The sequence below is a fragment of the Clytia hemisphaerica genome, unplaced genomic scaffold (assembly GCF_902728285.1).
Source record: "Clytia hemisphaerica strain Z4C2 unplaced genomic scaffold, Clytia hemisphaerica genome assembly, whole genome shotgun sequence".
In the NCBI taxonomy this organism is placed as follows: Eukaryota; Metazoa; Cnidaria; class Hydrozoa; order Leptothecata; family Clytiidae; genus Clytia; species Clytia hemisphaerica.
Window position 1 is genome coordinate 778,830 of NW_027104207.1, and position 20,222 is coordinate 799,051.

Here is a 20,222-nt window from a genome sequence, read left to right on the forward strand (position 1 = left end):
CCAACTTACAGTACCATTCTATCGTATGCGCAAAATAAGGCGGAAATTAAGTAGCGCCCTCTGAGAAAGATTGACTGAAGTGGCTGAAATTTGGCTCAATTCCAGTCAGGTTCTTTCATATGGATCCAAAAACCACCAAAAAACCTGCATTTGATTCAAAAAACTTTGGACCCTTTTTGTGGCATTTTTTATGATGACTGACATCAATTTTCAGTACATGTACAAACCTGCTCTATAAATAAATTTTTCAACTATTCTACTCAAAAGATGAAAAATGGATAATGAAAATGGGGTCAATAGACCTATTTGAATCAGTGATTCAGAACCTTCCTGTTAATCCTATCTCTAAGAGGGATGTCAGAATTACATGAGAGATTAGACCAACTTACACTAACATGAGACATAAACTGTAAAATTAGCAGCAAAGGTGCAAGAATAATCCTTCCACTGAAGGTATATTGTTCTCCTGAGAATTTTATTGCACAATGACGTCTTATTTCAAACCAAAACATTATTTCTATTTTTATTTGGTTGAATTGCAGGAGGCTCCAAGGCACATTTTCACAAATTTATAGACACATTCAATGAGCACCCCTCAGCACCTTGGATTAACTTCCCAATTGTTAAGGTGTTCATTCACTTGCCAAGTGAACCACTGTAATTTGGAGTTAAACCTGTGTCACATGTGCAGCAAGCAAGGTCAACCAAGGTTTCTTTTAAGAGAAGAAAAGTTTCACGGGAAGAATTCTTTTGCGGTTTTTTTACTAAACCATCAGGCATCGAAATAAGGGATAGAAAGTGCATCGCAATTTTTTGATAAGCATGATTTTGCATCCTAAAATGGACCAATTTTCAATTTTTAGCTTGTAAGTAATCCAAAAACGCATCGCGAATTGCGAAATGCGATACGCTAATTCGATCCCTGTATGAAATTAAATTCGGCTAAACACGAATACCCTCAGAATTAAATTTTTTTTGGTTATTTAGGGTAAAATATGCCATATCTTAAACGAAAAATTCTATCAACCGCAAAATTAAATGTCGTTTAAATGCCGATTACTCTTGGGTACCTAATAGCCGGGGGGTTGGAATAAGCAGGGGGGTTGGAAAAAATCTCAAAATTTAATAAGCGGGGGGGTTGGAATAAAAATGTCCTGGGTGGAAAACGGAGGCTAATACAGCAGAATTAAGACAAAAAAGGGAACTTTCAAAAACATTTTCCCAAAAATTAATAAGCGGGGGGTTGGAATAAGAATGTCCTGGGTGGAAAATTTTCAAAAAATTAGTTAGCGGGGGGGGGACGGCTATTAGGTACCCGAGAGTAATCTCAAACTAAGAATTTTAGTCTTCCGAATTTTGTGCTGTGAACCGCAAAATTGAATTCTGAGAAAATTTCTGATGCTAATCAAAAATTAACCCCTGTTTTGTGACATTTTTGATGTCATCCACTATTTTGCTCATAGAATGAGGCCATCATGTGGCTTACATGTCAAAATACATCCATGGTTAAGCTGAATAATTTATCTACCTGTTGCAAAAAGAACGAAATTTTGTGGCTTACTCAACTTAAATATATTAAAGCATGAAGTGTGAGTAAAATATGTGGCTGACAAAAAAGCCACAAAAAAGTACATTTAACAACGCAAAAGTATGTACATTTAACACTTTTTGGAAAATTCAGCCTTTCTTCTTTCAAGTCTAGAAGGTCCCATTCAGAGATCACTTTTCAATATCGTGTGGCTTACACTTAAAAAAAACTAGAATTTTTGAACTGCAGCCACAATTTTGTTATTTGAGTAAATAAAAAAATAATTTTTTTTTTTTAATCATTATCTCCACATTGAGGTCTATTACCCTGTGAAATCTCTATGGCTGACTCAAAAAATATGAAGAGTTATTCCAAAAATTGATTTTGAGCATTTTTTACAATGTCACACTATTTTTGATTAGCATCTTCTTCCTTTAAAAGTATATTATTCTTGTATTTTTTAATCTCAACCTTGGCTTTTAAATCTCAATATAAGATTTTCATGTGAGTGAAGGTAGAGAGTCTATCACCATATTTCCCTAACACCCTGCCTGGAAGAGCTTGGGATTCGAACACAGTCCATTGCGGTGGAAGTCTGTGATCGAAACCTTCACACTACCAATCGGCTGTTAGTGAGATACAGTGATAGCCTTATCCAGATGGTGACCACCTAAGATTTTCAGTCTGAAACCACAATTTTCATCACAATTAACTAATTTTACATTTACCTTAAATTCTCAAAACCCTCTCAGGCTTTCTTTATTTGTTTTTATATTTTAATCATTTAATAATAAATGTTTGATTATAAATGACTATCATCATTGTATCTTTATGTAGCAAAAATAGGCCTTTGGGCCTAATGTTATTTAAATATATAGATAAGATAGATAGAGTTTAATAACCACTAAACTACAGCACCTCCACCATACTACAGCAACTAGCTCTGCCCCCCTGATTAGCTCAATTATTTCTTGCAAGGAAGACAGACATAGTTTCTACCCCCCCTACATTTAGGGGGGTCTTGGGTTTTGATGAACCAAAAGCAAGGAGGGGTGTTAAAAGTATTTAGACTTTCCTAAGGCGGGTTGCCAGTTAAGGGGGGTCTTCTTACCTAAGGGGGGTCTTCTGTAGTATATAGAATGACAGGATTCAAACCTGCAAAATGTCTTCAGCTTTAAACTAAATTAGCTTTATTTTCTAAACAAGTAACTTTTTCCTTTGTAAATAGAAGTCTATATTCAACAAAAATCATCTAACCTAATTATGACTCTTGTACAATCGTTTCATTTATACTGATTTTCCAAGGGGGGGGGGTGTCAAATTTTAAATGAATTTCCTAAGGGGGGGATTTGCACTTAAGGGAGGGTCTTGACCCTTCTAGAAACTATGGAAGAAGATTATGACATCATAATTACTGCTCTCAATTTGCATGTTTTGAGGGTTTGGTGTGTGTAGTACTCTGTCTTCGTAGAATTGATGATAGGGTCAAAACATATGCTATGTCTTGAAGAACACATTTCTAATCTGTTCTAATAGACTTTTATTGTTTTGGGGACCATTCAAAAAGATGTACGCTCTGAGGGGGTCCTGTGTAAACTTAACAAAAGCATAAATGGGGGACGGGGTCAATCATGAAAATGTACGTATGCTTCGCAAATTCTTTCAAACTGAGGGAAGGGGATAATCGGAAAAGCGTACATATGTGGAGGGAGGGTTACTGTTAAAGAAAACACAAGCGTACAGGGGAAGGGGTCGAAATATCAGGGGGGTCAGGATCCAGATACCAAACCCAGGGCCCGGGGGTGGTGTCAATTTTTTCTTCAAATTTCAAAAAGTCAAGTTGGTATCGATACCAAAATGAGGGGGTGGGTCCCCCTTTTTTAATTTTTGCTGAATTTGAAATTGGTATCTGACTTAAAACTTTGTATAATGTAAGTATAAAAACTCATTTGAATCGTTTTCACTATACCCTGATTCCATATAAAAGCATTCTTCATTCTATAATTAAAATTTTTATTTAACTTTTGCTGCTCTCAATCCTTTCAATCAACCAAAATTTATTCAAAACTAGAGTTAAACAAACTGAATCAAGTCTTAGCAGATCTTAGAACTTTTTTAGTCGTGATGAAATTTTTCTGTACATAACATATAGGCTATGTTACAAAGACTCTAGGCGCACCTAATACAATGAGTTTTTTATCTAGTCTAGTTTATCAACTAGTTTTATGAATTTGATACATTTTGCCAATTCAGTTCAAGAAACTTAATTTTTGTTGTGTTAGAATAAGAAAAACTTGTTTTCATTTTCAGGAGTCTAAAGTGGGGTACATAATATAATATAAGTGATTAATAAGAGGAATGTTCTTTGAATAAAAACATCAACAGATTTTGTTTAGCGTCCCTTGTATGCAGTATCCTATGCATATAACTTCTTGCATTTTTACCGGGTAGCTCAGTCGGTAGAGCATTCGCCTTACAATCTAAGTTTGTGGGTTCGATCCCCGGTCACCGCCAACTCAGCAGATGAGTAGCTTAGATTGGGTAACCTGATCTAGGCGGTAAGTTACTGGGAGCTGAGAGTAGGTGTGGCGCTCCACCTCAGCATTCGATCTCCCAGGTCTAGTGCAAATAGAAAAGGGGATAGACTCCCTCACTCCCGGCTCCGCCGACAGCCAATAAATGAATATACTTACTTACTTACTTATTTTTACTGATGGCCAATTTAGGGGGGGGGGTGGGTCCCCCTTTTTCAGAAAAATCAGGATTTTCAAGTTTGTATCGATACCAATTTAAGGGGTGGGTCCCCCCTTTTTCAGAAAATCAGGATTTTCATATTGGTATCGATACCAATTTAGGGGGGTGGGTCCCCCCTTTTTTAGAAAATTGGGGTTTTCAAGTTGGTATTGATACCAATTTAAGGGGTGTTCGCGTCTACTACTTTCAAATCTTGAAAAGTCAGGTTTTTGGGCCCTGGGTTGGTATCCTGGACCCTGACCCCCCTGGAAATATGCTTACTTCTGAGCGTACATACTTTTTGAATGATCCATTGCAAGTATTTCTTATTCAATTATGAAATTCTTTTATTGTTTAATGAGTAAAGCATTTCTTTATAAGATGCTTTCTTGGCTTTGTAATCTTTGTGTAAACTTTTTTATAATTTGCTTATAATCCAAGAAAGTGGGTGGAAAGGCGAAAAAGCTGGAAAAAGTCATATTTTAAAATTATGTCAATTAGCTAGACCCCTTTAAAAATGTCTAAACTAAATGACCCAAAATTTACCATATTTCCTTGTTAGGTCATTAATTACTTTATCAGATCAGCTCCTCCAAATCAGGCTGATTATGGTATGGTTTATTAAAGGGTTACCAGATCACAAGTATTTTGGTTTAAATTTACAGAAAAATTACAAAGACGAACTAAATGAACACTATAGCTGAATTGTTTTTGGGATGTTTACTTGGTTTAAAAGATTCAATTCTTGGTTTGATTGTCTTGACAAAGATTGATAGTGAAGAAAAAGAGCGAGATGGTAGACCTCCAAGTAGAAGAAGTACAAGGCAAAGACAACCAGATAAAAAGTAAGATGTTAATTCATAACATTATTTATTAAAACAAACGTTTATGAAAGATTTATCTGTTAATTTATAGAAGATATTTAGCCTTCATATAATAACTATTATGTAATTAACCAAAATCAACAATTTTTTGTTTCAGGAAAGTACAAATTCTTCCTTTGTTGGCACAGAGCTGTCTTTTAAATGGAGGTGCTCTTTTGGTATGTCTAGAGTAAAATTCTATATTTTGAAGTAAATTGCAGTTTTGTTATGACTGTTTTTAAACTTTCAATCATGATAATATTATTGCCCTGCTTTTTGCCAGTAGTGGAAAATTTAAGCTAAAAAAATTAGATGAAACAGAAATTTTTTAAATAGACAAAAAAAATCAGCTAAAAAAATCAGCCACGTCAATTGAATTGAATAATTTATTTGAAATTTCTTTTTTTTACTTTTAGGTAAGTGTTCTGGTATTTGAAGGATATATCATTCCTGCTGTCCAATACATTATGGTGTTTGTCTCATGTGAGTCTCATTGTTGAGTTATCGAGCAATTTAATAAGAAACAGGATACCTTAAGTGAAAAAATCACCTCAACTTAAAGTCTATCTGTCTCAATATAATTTACAGAGGAGACAAAAAAGGCTATAAACTTTGATGAAATTGGAATTAGTTAGCGGTTTTGTGCTTGTCAAAATAACAAACAGGAATGGATATTATCAAAAAGAAAAAATTAAAAAAAAATTGTAAAATAATGATTCATAATGAAAAAGAAGAAAATCAACTTCTTCAATAATTGTGCTATAATCGTCATTTTCACACTAGTGATTCTTTGATCTTAGAACATCATCAATGTGGAAAAACTTTCAAAAAGCTTTTTTCGAGAGAAGATAATAGTCGGAAGTTTTATTGCTAATTGACTTCAAAAACCACCAAAACAAGTCAACCAGAGCAAAGTTTTTAATTTTATTGTTTTTTGTTAATAAAAGTCATATTCAGTCATATTCAGTTCAATCATATTCAGTTTCACCAGAACTAGGCCTACTAGAAGGCAAAGTAGGCCTTAAGAAATACTAATTTAAAACAAAACCTTTAAATTCAATCTTGTTAAAATTGATCCTACAAAGATCAAACAATATTTTCTTCTCTTCTTCTTTCAGCATTTTTCATTAGAGATAATGGCTTACAAAGTTCCCTTTGGTCATATGTAGAACCCGTCATGAAGTATACCTTTCAATATTTGTGGGTTATTCCTTTGTTTTGGTTAAGCAAAATTCTCAACTGTATATGGTTTGTTGTAAGTATTGCGGTGTTTATTATTGTTTTGAATTTAAAAAAATAAGATAGATTTGGATAATCAAGAACATTTTAATGTCATTTTTCACTTGACAGTTATTTGAAGTACAGTTGACAAGGGCATCAAATTCTAAATTAAGTCTATAGCTTTTTTAACAACTTTCAGACTGTTACAGTCTTGTTTAAAATTTTTGAAACTTGTATTTTTTTATTGGACCTACCCCGGTGGGCTGTAGGTCCTATAAATTAACCTCTGCTCGTTCGTCCGTTCGTCCGTTCGTTCGTCCGTTCGTTACTAGCTTTTCTCGGGATTGGCTCATTAGTTTTTCCTAATTTTTGGCACAAAGATGCAAAATGGTAATGCCCAAAATGTGACGGAGCCCGATTTTCGAAAAAAATTCATTTCCGGCCGAAATTGCCGGAAATATGCCGGAAAAACCGGTTTTTTGGCATTTTCTCGAGATTTCATCATTAGTTTTTTCTGATTTTTTTCACAAAGATGCGTATTAGCAATGCCTAAAACATGGATTAGTCCGATTTTTGAGAAAAATTCTATTCCGGCTGAAAATGCCGGAAATATCCCGGAAATCGCCGTTTTTGTAGATTTTCATTGGACTTTTTCCTTATATTTCGTTGTTTTTTCACACAAAAACATTATTTGTAGCATTGCCCACCATCAAGCATGGTTTAATTGTCAATAAAAGTGATTTTTGAAGCCGGAACTTTCTAAAAATCGCCGGAACAGCCTATTTTCGCCGGAAAAACGGTATTTCTTGAATTTCTCGAGCTGTACTTTATATTTTTTCATGAAATTTTGCACACTGATGCAAAATGGCAATACCTAAAATATGACAGAGCCTGATTTTCAATAAACGTACTTTTCCGGCCGAAAATGCCGGAAATATGCCGGAAAAACATGTTTTTTGGCATTTTCTCGAGATTTCATCATTAGTTTTTTCTGATTTTTTGCACAAAGATGCGTATTAACAATGTCTAAAACATGGCCTAGTCCGATTTTTGAGAAAAATTCTATTCCGGCTGAAAATGCCGGAAATATCCCGGAAATCGCCGTTTTTGCAGATTTTCATCGGACTTTTTCCTTATATTTCGTTGTTTTTTCAGACAAAAACATTATTGATAGCAATGCCCACCATCAAGCATGTTTCAATTTTCAATAAAATTGATTTTTGAAGCCGCAACTATTTTAAAAGTCGCCGGAACAACCTATTTTCGCCGGAAAGACAGTGTTACTTGAATTTCTCGAGCTGTACTTTATATTTTTTTATGAAATTTTGCACACTGACGCAATATGACAATACATAAAATGTGACGGAGCCTGATTTTCGAAAAACATTTTTTTCCGGCCGAAAATGCCGGAAATATGCCGGAAAACCGTTTTTTTTTTTACATTTTCTCGAATTTTCATTTTTAGCTTTTTCTGATTTTTTGCAGAAAGATGCGTATTTGCAATGCTCAAAACATGGCCGAGTTCGATTTTTGAGAAAAAATTTTTTCCGGTTGAAAATGCCGGAAATCGCCGTCTTTGCAGATTTTCATTATATGTTTTCCTTGTATTTCTATGTTCTTCACACAAAAACATTATTGATAACAATGCTCACCATCAAGCATGATTCAATTGTCAATAAAACTGATTTTTGCAACCAGAACTTTCTATTAATTTTTCCCTACAACCCTTCCCTCTCCCCCCATCAACAATCAATGATGAATTTATTGCGTTATGCATTTTCGCTAAACGATATATTTTCTGACTGATTTTTTTCTCCTCGCATTGCTATCTAACTTTCACCATCAGGTAGGTCCATTCAGCATCTAGCTTGTTTCCTTCAATTCAACAAGCTTCATGCGCAGATAAAAATCCTCAATAGTTAATTGCATTGATGATCCTTCTTTTTGATTTTTTTTATGTTAAAATTGTGTTCCACTTTTTCAAGACACACTCTAAATAAGTTACCTTATTGTATTAATTTTGGTGGATTTAACTAAAATCCGCCAATGGTAATAATACACTTTAGGTAGAGGATGGACTGATGGTCTTACAAACTATTTGATTTTTAAACTTTTTATTTTCAGGAAATAGCAGATGGTGCGTACAGAAAGAAATACGGAAGACCAGTATCCTCTTTGATTTCTTCAAAAGACAAGTAATTTAATTTTTTTATTACCAAAGGTTATTGTCAGTATTTCTTTAAAAGAATAAAGGTTTCTAATAACTTTAGCCTCATAGTGGAGGGGGGGGTAGAATCTACCCCGCGTTGATGTTCTTTTGTCTTTATTTCAGAGAAATATTTTTGAAACGATTTGAAACTCTTTGACTTTTTATAAAATCTTAAGAGAAATTGTGCAGACTTTAGGGTCATGTAGGTAATCTAGATCAGGTTTAAAGCCCACCACCCCCTTGTGCTACAAAAGTCAAAAAAGCTTGAGGTTAATAGGGTTTTTCTAAAAGCTATTGTTTTAACCAATTTAATGTTACAAACATTATGAGTGAAAAGAGACTCAATCAAAGCTTTAAATCTTGAATTTGAATCTTGTATTGGTACAATGAAAAATGTTTTCCCTTGTTCAACTATTGACGTTGATGGTGTTCTATTTACTTTTACTTTTTACAGCATCTTCAAAGTGATCAGCAAGTCAATGGCAGACTTTTTGTTCAGTATTCTAGTAGAGATTTTCTTCCTGATTCAAGTATGTATTCTTCTTCATCTAAAATGCCCAATCAGGGTTGCTTTGCTTGACATTTGTGATTTTTGGTTTGGAGAAAGCAATTCAGGTCAGACAATTTCCTGTCCTGTCTCTGATGAATTGTCATTCAATAAAAGCTTTAAAGGAGGTATTTTTGTCTCAATTCAGCTAAATTCATTTAAGTATCAATATTTGGTCCAATTTGTTGTGTAAGCTTTGTTTCTTGTCCTGAGAAGAAAAAGTAAAACAGGAGTTGAATTTGTTGGTAATTGGTTGTTAAAGTCTTTTGATTTAGACTTTTTAGTATAACGCAAGATTGCTCTGAATATACTTACTACTATCAGTATCAAAGATTTCTAGCCTTCTAATATACGAAAATTGAATATTACAATAGCATACATCTCCTGTTTCTTTATACCTCCATGCTTATTCTCTTCCACAATAAAGAGTAGGTCATTTTAAATGTATCTTAATGAATTAAGTTAAAATTTTCTCAATTTCTCTTTACTCTCTCCGTTTATTATGAAAAGAGAATTTACTTTAGTGTGGTATCTAATTGGAATATTTTAAGGTGATCAGGGCTTGACTTTCAATGAATTAGCAAACAAAAGCAAAGTTGCCAAACAAAATAGATCAAGCACTGATAGATCTTCATAAGTTATGACATCATTCACTAACCATGTTATGTTAACTTACTTTTAAGTTTTTTTTTTCTAAATAGTATTTATCATATTTTTAGGCTCAATTGGTGGGGCTTATACCAGTGTTTGGCACCACTCTCTTATATGTTCACATGTCTCTCCTATACTCGCTATACGCATTTGAATACACTTGGTCAAACCTTGGGTGGACCGTTGTACGAAGAGTAGGTTTCATTGAAACTTATTGGCCCTATTTCACTGGATTTGGTTTTCTCTTGTCTGTATTGACGTACATCTCAACATCAACAATAGCAAGGTAGTATTGGTTGGTATTCCGTATTGTTTGGTTTAGTTTGTAACTGAAATGATTTGAAGTGACCTGCAGTTTTAACCCGCAAAAAATCAAGTTTGAAGTGACCTGCAGTTTTAACCCACAAAAAATCAAGTATGGTAGTGCCAATTTACCGTCTTCCTAAGTCAAACTTTCTCTTTCGCTGAAAAACACAAATGCGTAAAACTGTCATTACATCGTTTGATAAGGCTAGTTTTAGACAGTGTATAATTATCCTATTTTAAACTTTTCCTTTAGTGCTGGTATATTTGGTACTGTTTTCCCAGTATTTATTTTGAGTGCACTGGAAGCAAAGCCACACGAAGAATGGTAAAACATTATCACTCATGTATACTTTCAATTTTTTTGCACAAGGTGTAAGAACTCTCCTGTTTATTAGGCTACAAAGCTTGCAAATGAAATAGATCTAAAACCTATACGTTAATCAGTCTATCATTTCAACATTTTTCTGTGTATCTAATAGCTGCACTATCTTCATTAATTGCAGTTTTATATATTTACAGTGGGAACCTGATTCCGATTTAAACACACTAAATTCTTTTCTCTTAGTTGGCTTAGTTCAGTATAAAAGAGCCAAGTTTTCTCTGTTTCTCTCATTTTAGTGAATATCCACTGAGGTTGTTTTCATTGGTGATATGGCTGACAAACAAATTGTTCTTATTCAGATCACCTGTCAAAAGTAAATCAAGTACTGAAACTAATAAATGACAACAATTGAAGAAGTGAATAACCCAAGGGAGTAATTTTGAATTTTCTCTCTACGACAGTAAAAGTATGAGAATTTTACTGTGGGTAGGGTTGAATTTCTCTCCCGTTCAAGTCTCCAATAACAGGGATAGTGTAAAAAAGGTCCTTGTTGTGAGACTTATATAGTGCTTTATTTTTAAAACCCACCAAACAAATTGAAATTCGTGGTCTATCTTTCCAAAAAAGATGTTGCTCTAGATTTACTGAATTTTATAAAGGAAAGCTATATAGACTTATCAAGTTACCAAGGAGTTATACTAGGTATTAATCCTATCTCCCAACGAAAGATCCATCAATTCTCACCATAAATGGAGCCTCAACTATAATAGTCTTCACCCTCTCTTAGTACAGGTTTTAGAAGGGTGTGACGGTTGGTGCGACGGTTGGGGCCAACCAAAATAGACTTGGGAATAGCTTATACATTTTCTTATTCATGATCTATCATGTCATAATTTTTTTTCCTTTGTGCTGCTTGTTTTGTTCTAATAAATGATGGGAAAAAAGACTAGCAGACTAACAGGGCCATATTTTTAAGAGGTGCAAGAATTTGGTACTAAATTTTATTGATATTGTTAGTTTCTTAAGAATTTTTTGTGAACTTGTTTATTTTATAAATCTATAATTATTCTAAAATTGTAAATACATTGAACTATAGTTTTAAATAAATAGCATGTAAATTTTGTAGCTTTCGAGCACTAAGCAGTACCTATGAAGTGTCACAGCCTCCAGCTCTTGCATAAGTTAGTGCAAGATCAATCCCAGCTAATACCTCGAAAAATTGATCTAAAAGTTTATAGTGGTTTCTCCAGCTTCTCAAATCAAGAATTAATAACTGGCCAACTTTAGATTTAATCACCAAATTAAATCAAAAATGGCATATCTGTCAACAAGTAAATTAAATCTGCGCCAAAGTATTCTTCTTAAAGATACATCTTTTCATTAATAGGGAATGTCTAAAAATGAGAAACAAGAAAAATATAAAGTGCTTCGTGTCACCCAATTGGATGCTGAGCAGATTGACAGTTCAATTTTCAGTCTACTCAAAGACTCTTTGGTCAATTCCTTGAAAGCTGAACCGTTTTGTAAATTATTGAACTTTGAACCAGAGCTATCAGTAAGCTTGCAAGCAGTATTGTGGTATTTCTCTGTTTACAAACATGGGAAGACAGTCGGTCAAAATATGCTTGGTACCGAATTGGTTGGGGTGAATGGTAGAAAAATCAATAATATTCAATGTTACGGGCTTTTATTTGCTATATTTATACAATGGTTTAAAAATAGAGAAAGTTTATGGGTGAAGTTGATGGATAAAATGGATTTGAACGGTACATCACTGATGAGAATATTTAAATATATAGAATCTTGTTCCGAGATTATAGTTTATGTGAATATGTTGTTATTTTTGACGAGTGGAAATCATGTATCAGTTATTGAGAGATGTTTAAATTTGAAGCATGTTTATACCAATAAACCCTACCCGAGATATATCGATTATGATTACATACGTAAAGAAATGGTTTGGGATACGACAACAAAGACGATGTTATGTTTACTGCCCTTAATTAATTTCAAAAAAATTTCATACCATTTGAACAGATTTTTTAATTCCAAGAAATTGATTTTAAAAGATGATAATACTGAAGTACATTTGAGTATGTCTTGTTGTTTATGTAATGAAACACTAACAAATCCATACCAAGTTGGCTGTCCACACTGGTATTGTTATTATTGTTTGATGGCCAACTTTATTGATGGTAGTTTTACTTGCATCCTTTGTGGAATGGTTACTGAGACGTTCAAGCCAGTAATTTTTCAGAAACGCTAATTTTTTGAAATATTTTTGTATTCTTTTCCGAATCTGAATTAATTGTTATTGTTAATGATCGAGTGAATTTGATTTATATAAAATATAAAACAGTTGAAGTTAAAGGAGTTGCCTGAACATTGTCACAAAAGTGGCATGAAACTGCCAGTATCAGAATAAAAAAGTTTTTGTTTTTTTCTTTCTGACTTTAAAATATAAAATAATTTTTTTTAACGTTGGAGAAACTCGGGGGAAGGGGGTTCATCATTTAATCATAATGCCTGTATATTTTGATGTATTATTTTAAAAATGAATTGTAATTTATTATGAATATTTTTTTGACATTCTTTATTAGCTTCCAAATTATTCTAGCCTTAACTGAAATTGCTAAGATCTTTTAATCAAGATATTCTATCAAAATTTCAAAATCTTAAACGTTGTATAACCTATTGCCATGTCCTCTTATTGTTTTAGATTTTTGATTGAGTTTCAAACCAGTTTTATTCTGATCCTCTTTACTCCTTTTGATCAAATATTTTTTATAAGGACAATCATGCCCAAAATGCCAAAATACTTTAAAACATTGCTGATCCTGGAAAAACTGAATTTTAAGCAAATTATTAATTCACTGAGAATAAGGTATAACATAAAACACCTCATTTTCACCTATAAATAAGAACAGGATAAGAACGATTTTAAGCTCACAGTGCCAACAAAGTAAGAACAGCCGAGCCTTATCAAAAATATACTGGTTCTTATAATGAAAAGAATGTTATCAATTTTCTTTTAACTGAACATCTTCAATATTTTATTTCTCTCACGGTCGATTGAACCCTGGCAGTAAAAGCTCTTCGCTCAACTTTTTGATAATTATTCTACTCAAGAATATTTTATCAGCAAACATAAAATCGATTTCATATTCAAATTTTAGCAAAAGTTAGTTTTGTTTTTGTTCCCGCTGCAGGTTGTAATGAGACAGACTTAATTTAAATGCTATTAATATATGACCTAATTTTCCTTTGTCTATTTTAGATTACTCCAAGAAAAAAATATAGAAAAATGAATAGAAATTTGGTTGCTTGTCTATTATGTATTGGTTGTATAGCTAGAGTAACTAGCTCTGAATGCCAATTTTCAGTAGAGCTCAATGAGGTGAAAAATAACAGCTTGGTGGTAAGAAATGATTTAGTTGGTTGTCATAAAAGAGAAAGTTGTCTCATGGTGCTCGTCAAGATAAAATTGGATTGTGAAACAGGCCAGGTATTTTATTTTCTAATCAACTCTCGAATTGGAGTTTGAATGCTATTTTTATCCTTTGGAACCCTTGGTGGAATCGTCCGGGATCAAAGCTATACACGTTTGACAGACCATACAGTCTATTCCTCTAAAGAATCCTGCATTGTAACACGCATGCGTAATTTGTCGTTCTTTTAAACCACGTGCAGTTAATTCCCGTGATAAACTAAGAGGAATCAATCGCTACGGGTGGTACAGTTACTTTCGGTCGGGGCGAAATATGTCGTTCTCTATGAAATTTGTCGTTCTTTTTGTCTATTTTTAGTAATGCAGGATTCTTCAGATAAAACCCCCTCATATAATTCGGCTAAAAGGGGGGGTTTCAGGGGGTACCCGATTCCGCAATTCCGTCAATTTTTTCTCCAATTTCCGTCAAACCGTCCTAAATTGAACCAAAATTCCGTCACCGAAAATTCCTTTGAAATTCAATATTTTTGTCGAAAATTCCGCAAATTTTGAATATCTTTTACCAATTCCGAAATTCCGCAAATTTTTTTGCTCAATTCCGTTTTTCCGCACTAAAATTGTCTAATTTTCCGTCTCCGTCAGAGAACGCAATTTCCGTAATTCCGTCTAAATTTTTGCCAAATTCCGCCACTCCGTCCGAAAAAAGGGCCGATTCCGCTCCTCCGCCAACCATGAACCCCCCCTAAAAGGATTTATTGCAATAGAGGAAAGTTCTTACTCTTACAATATCTTTTTGGACCTACCCCGGTGGGGTGGAGGTCCTATAAATTAACCCATGTTCGTTCGTTAGTTAGTCAGTTCGTTAGTTAGTTACCAGCTTTTCTCGAGATTGACTCATTAGTTTTTTCTGATTTTTGGCACAAAGGTGCATGACCATAAACCCTCGAATGTGACGGAGCCCGATTTTCGAAAAAAATTTTTTTTTGGCAAATTTGGGCCAAAAAACGGCTTAAAAACTTTGTGAAAAATCGGATCATTAATTTTTTCTGATTTTTAGCATGAAAGTAGGCTACAGTCATAGTTAAAAGATGGCTCAAGCAGATTTTTACAAAAAATTTTTTTTGGCTCAAAAATTGCATTTTTATCTATAAGAACCACTTTTAATAAGAATACATCAATGTTCTTAGCCATATTATTATTATTATTTTTATTAGTTTTTTTTAAGATGAAATTTCACGGTGGAGGGCGATGGTTTGAGTTTTCTAGAAACACTTATTATTTTTTTGGCTGAAAAACGAATCTTTATCTATAAGAATCACTAACTATAAGCATAGATCAATGTTCTTAGCCAAATTATTATTTTAATATTATTTTTTCTAAACAAAGAAAATGTCACCGTTTTCTGTAAACACTTATTATTTTTTTGGCTGAAAAATGAATTTTTATCTATAAGAATCACTATTTATGAGCATAGATCAATGTTATTAGAAAAGAAAAATGTCACGGTAGACGCGACGGTTTGAGTTTTCTGGAAACCTTATTTATTAAGCTGTGCATTTTTCTGATAGTGGTTTTATAAAGAAAAGCGCTTAATAGCTTTTTTATTTCTTTTTCAAAAATATTTTTCAATAGTGTTGATAGTTTCTCTCAATAGATATCCTTTCATTTTCTTTATTTTTTTGTATTTTGACCAGTTATGTCTTATGTGTTTCATTGTTTCAATGTTCACTGATTAGTTTGATAACCAGGTAGGTCCATAAAAGTATCACTTGTTATAATTAAAAAGAATGAAAACGCCAAAACTTTCTAAATTTCCTTATACTTTCACTCCATTGGCCGTAACTGGACATATCATATGTATCGAAAAAACTATAATTTTTTAACGGACTCACATATGGTAGAACAACTGCCTGTTAAAAGTGACCCCAACCATTCTACCTGATTTCACTGATCTCTGAAACCAGCAAATAGACCTTATCGGAGTTTTTGATTTTTCTAAATCATCGATGCATTATGGGATTGTTTCGTTGGTATTACAATAGAATTCGAGGAATTCCTAAGAGATTTCTATTGTAATACTTCAGAAACAATCCCACAATGCATCGCTTTTTTAGTAGAATCAGAAACTCCGATAAGATCTATTTTAAAGGTTCTCAATCTGTTGCACTCACTTGTAGGCATTATATATAAGTCAATTTTGACACGTTTTTAAGATACTCCTATGAGATTCTAAGAGACATCCGTTCAGTTAACTTCTTCCAATAGAACGAGACACATCATTTATGATTTAATCAAATTTAAGACTCGGAACTAATTTTTGTGTCAACTTATTTTCGCGATACGAGTGTACTAAATTGGTGCATTTTACGGAACTAATTTTTGCGTTTGACACCAACTTTTTGCTGAAATTCTTTCATATACCTAGGGGTTTTTTAGGATTTTAAAAATTGTATTTCGCAGAGCTAATTTTTGCGAAAATTAGTTCCCGCAAAAATTAGTCCCCTTAATGTAGTGGTTTCCCTGGTTGCAAAGGAAGATCAAGTTCAACTACTAGAGGCTAAACCCTTAGCATCCGCAGCAGCATCTTACGGGGAACGCGATTCATTTTCAAATATAGGTTGTAATGCTTTTCTAAACGAGCATGAAAAATGCTTTCCAACGATACATAACATACTTTGGTCTGTAAAACACAAAAATAGGTGTCAATTTTTTTGAGTTTGAGATTTAAATCCGTTTTTGACCCCTAAACTACAAATTGTGCAAAGTTTCATGCTTGTACGCCTTTGTGGGCAATTTTTACACAATTAGACTACTAAAACTCGCTATTATAAAGAAGTAAGGGGGGAGTACGGGCATTTAAATTTCAGAATTTTGTCAGGTAGAGTATGATTGACGTCAAATTTTGTTTCAAACGTAACAGACTTCACATGATCTCGAACTTTTAATGGCCCCTGAATATGGCCATATCTTTTTTGTGTTTTTGATTAAACGTTTGAATTACTACTTTATTTAAAAGATCGAAATTTTAAGATAAAAGGGGCAGGTTGTGTTTATTTCTTAATTTCGAAAAGTTTTCGTAAGATTTCGTAAGCTTTTTGGACCTACCTAAGGTAGTCCTTTAAATTAACCCTTGTCCGTTCGTTCGTCCGTTCGTTCGTTCGTTCGTCTGTTGCCAGCTTTTCTCGGGATCGGCTCATTAGTTTTTTCTAATTTTTTGCACAATGATGCAAAATGGCAATGCCCAAAATGTGACGGAGCCCGATTTTCGAAAAAAAAATTTTTCCGGCCGAAAATGGCGGAAATATGCCGGAAAAACTGGTTTTTCGGCATTTTCTCGAGATTTCATCATTAGTTTTTTCTGACTTTTTGCTCAAAGATGCGTATTAACAATGCCCAAAACATGGACTAGTCCGATTTTTGAGAACAAATTTTTTCCGGCCAAAAATGCCGGAAATATGCCGGAAATCGCCGTTTTTCTGGATTTTCATTGGACTTTTCCATATAATTGGTTGTTTTTTCATTCAAAAAGATTATCAATAGCAATGCCCACCATCAAGCATGTTTCAATTTTCAATAAAATTGATTTTTGAAGCCGGAACTTTCTAAAAATCGCCGGAACAGCCGATTTTCGCCGGAAAAACGGTATTTCTTGAATTTCTTGAGCTGTACTTCATATTTTTTCATGATATTTTGCACACTGATGCAAAATGTCAATACCTAAATTGTGACGGAGCCCGATTTTCGAAAAAATTCATTTCCGGCCGAAAATGCCGGAAATATGCCGGAAAAACTGTTTTTTTGCCATTTTCTCGAGATTTCATCATTAGTTTTTTCTGAATTTTTGCTCAAAGATGCGTATTAAAAATGTTCAAAACATGGCTGAGTCTGATTTTTAAGAAAAATATTTTTCCGGCGGAAAATGCCTGAAATATGCCGGAAAAACTTGTTTTTTGCCATTTTCTCGAGATTTCATCATTAGTTTTTTCTGAATTTATGCTCAAAGATGCGTATTAACAATGCCCAAAACATGACTGAGTCCGATTTTTAAGAAAAATATTTTTCCGGCGGAAAATGCCTGAAATATGCCGGAAATCGCCGTTTTTCTAGATTTTCATTTGACTTTTCCATATAATTGGTTGTTTTTTCATTCAAAAACATTATCAATAGCAATGCCCACCATCAAGCATGTTTCAATTTTCAATAAAATTGATTTTTGAAGCCGGAACTATTTTAAAAGTCGCCGGAACAACCTTTTTTCGCCGGAAAGACAGTATTTCTTGAATTTCTCGAGCTGTAGTTTATATATTTTTATGAAATTTTCACACTGATGCAATATGACAATACCTAAAATGTGACGGAGCCCGATTTTCGAAAAACATTTTTTTCCGGCCGAAAATGCCGGAAATATGCCGGAAAACCGGTTTTTTGACTTTTTCTCGAATTTTCATTTTTAGTTTTTTCTGATTTTTTGCAGAAAGATGCGTATTAGCAATGCTCAAAAAATGGCCGAATTCGATTTTTGAGAAAAAAAAATTTCCGGTTGCTGGAAATCGCCGTTTTTGCAGATTTTCATTGGATTTTTTCCTTGTATTTCTATGTTTTTCAGACAAAAATATTATTGATAAAAATGCTCACCATCAAGCATGATTCAATTGTCAATAAAACTGATTTTTGCGAGCAGAACTTCCTATTTATTTTTTCCCTACAACCCTTCTCTCTCTTCCCATCAACAATCAATGATGAATTTATTGTGTTGTGTTTTCGCTAAATGCTATATTTTCTGACTGATTTTTTTCATTTTTCTTTTCGCATTGCTAACTAACTTTCATCATCAGGTAGGTCCATTCAGCATGTTGCTTGTTTATCATTTTAATCACTACAAAAGTCTTACATCTCGATGAACCATTTATATAACATCTTTTTCAAAGGTGATTGATCACAGTAATGATTTGATCCGAGCTGGCTTTGAACCACAAATCAAAGTTCTTGAAGACATCAATGGGGACATCACTGTTCATATTGTGGACGTTGTCCGAACGAAAGATGAAAATAATTGCTACTGTATTCAATCGTAAGTGCTACCTTTTTGCTCATGGAAAGTTTTCAACGAGGGATAGATTTATAAAGCCTGAAGGGCTAGATGTCGTGCTTTAAGCTATCACAGGCAAAAAAAAGTGAATATCGGAAAAATATTGTTGCTATTGTTTTCGAAAACCCGTGAAGCTTCTGATTGGTCAAGCGCTGAAATTCTATTGTAATGTCACGTGACTTAGGTAGGATTTCTTACCTAACCACGGCACACTTTTCAGCAAAAGTACGTCATCTAGCCCTTCCCAGGCTTTATAAATCTATGGTCTCCTAAGGACTTCTAAAAGAAGTAACGGCTATCTATTAAAAGTCATGATCTGAACTCCCTTTCTTATTTATCATCTCATAATAGACTCTCCCATTAACCATACAGGGGGTGGACAAACCTTTTCAAGTCAATAGAAAATTATTGAAAAACTGTGGATACCCCTGGAAAATATCAAAATTTGAAAGATTCGTTTTATATCTTACAGTGAGGATGGGCGAACTAAACTCAATCTTTTACCCCTGGGAATTTTAGAACAACTTTTTACCCCTCTTGGAAAAATGAAAAAAACCCTGGAAATTTTTCTGGGGTGACCCCCTGTATGGATATAAAATGGAATGGCCCAATCGGTTAAAAAACTTTATATTTGCTAACAACATGGCAAAACTTTTGCCTGTAGCAACTGCAACACTGTCAATAGTGCAGGTTCAAAGATTTTAGTAAAAGTGGTGATGATGATGATGATGATGATTGTCACTTCTGTTACAGAAGACGACCATCTCTTCTAAGTTGGTATAAAAACTATCAAATTAAAAGGTTAAAAGACATGTCTAAACAAAATGAAAGAAATTGTAAAATAAATAGTAAATGTATAATAGAGGGTAAAAGATTGATAAAAGAGGATAAAAGACGTTCGAGTTTCGATATAATACAGAATAAAATAATTAGAGATGGATTTTCATATGGCGTTTGAGACCACCTGAAGATTTGCAAACTTTCCCGCATTGATTGCAGGTGGTTGTTTGAGGGAGAAGAGCAGAATTAACATTTCGATGTGAGCGTTTGTGGCTGGCAAGGCCTGCTTTAGAAAGAGCAAGTTTGCCACAGACGTCACAAGAGAGTTCACGACTGACGCTCGCGGGGAGAGAATCAAAATCACCTTTACGATGTGCGCGTTTTACATTGCAATGATTAATTCTGTTAGCCTCAAAAAGTTGACATCCATCGTGTATGGCTTTCCGCCATTCCAGACGATTGTTGGCTGTCGATTGCCAATTATTAATATTAAGACCCATAAATTTCAAATTTGATTTGATTACA

General features: G+C 33.8%; 3 protein-coding genes across 3 annotated transcripts in view; all 3 read left to right on the forward strand.

Moving 5' to 3' along the window:
- Positions 1 to 4,919: 4,919 nt before the first annotated feature.
- LOC136815448 (etoposide-induced protein 2.4 homolog) lies at positions 4,920 to 11,526 on the forward strand. The gene is made up of 9 exons (XM_067071904.1): positions 4,920 to 5,106; positions 5,243 to 5,303; positions 5,541 to 5,607; positions 6,243 to 6,379; positions 8,470 to 8,540; positions 9,009 to 9,084; positions 9,821 to 10,038; positions 10,312 to 10,383; positions 10,677 to 11,526. The coding sequence occupies exons 1-9, from the start codon at positions 4,949 to 4,951 to the stop codon at positions 10,780 to 10,782; spliced, it is 966 nt and encodes a 321-aa protein (XP_066928005.1). The 5' UTR covers positions 4,920 to 4,948; the 3' UTR covers positions 10,783 to 11,526.
- Positions 11,527 to 11,704: 178 nt separating this feature from the next.
- On the forward strand, positions 11,705 to 12,701 carry LOC136815449 (peroxisome biogenesis factor 2-like). The gene has a single exon (XM_067071906.1). It carries the CDS (start codon positions 11,771 to 11,773, stop codon positions 12,644 to 12,646), a length of 876 nt encoding a protein of 291 aa, XP_066928007.1. The 5' UTR covers positions 11,705 to 11,770; the 3' UTR covers positions 12,647 to 12,701.
- Positions 12,702 to 13,661: 960 nt separating this feature from the next.
- Positions 13,662 to 20,222, forward strand: part of LOC136815441 (cation channel sperm-associated auxiliary subunit gamma-like) — a 170,922-nt gene continuing 164,361 nt past the window's right edge. Inside the window, exons 1-2 of the mRNA XM_067071893.1 lie at positions 13,662 to 13,885; positions 18,757 to 18,899. Of these exons, the coding sequence (XP_066927994.1) occupies positions 13,685 to 13,885; positions 18,757 to 18,899 (344 nt within the window). The 5' untranslated portion in view covers positions 13,662 to 13,684. The remainder of the gene's footprint in view (positions 13,886 to 18,756; positions 18,900 to 20,222) is intronic.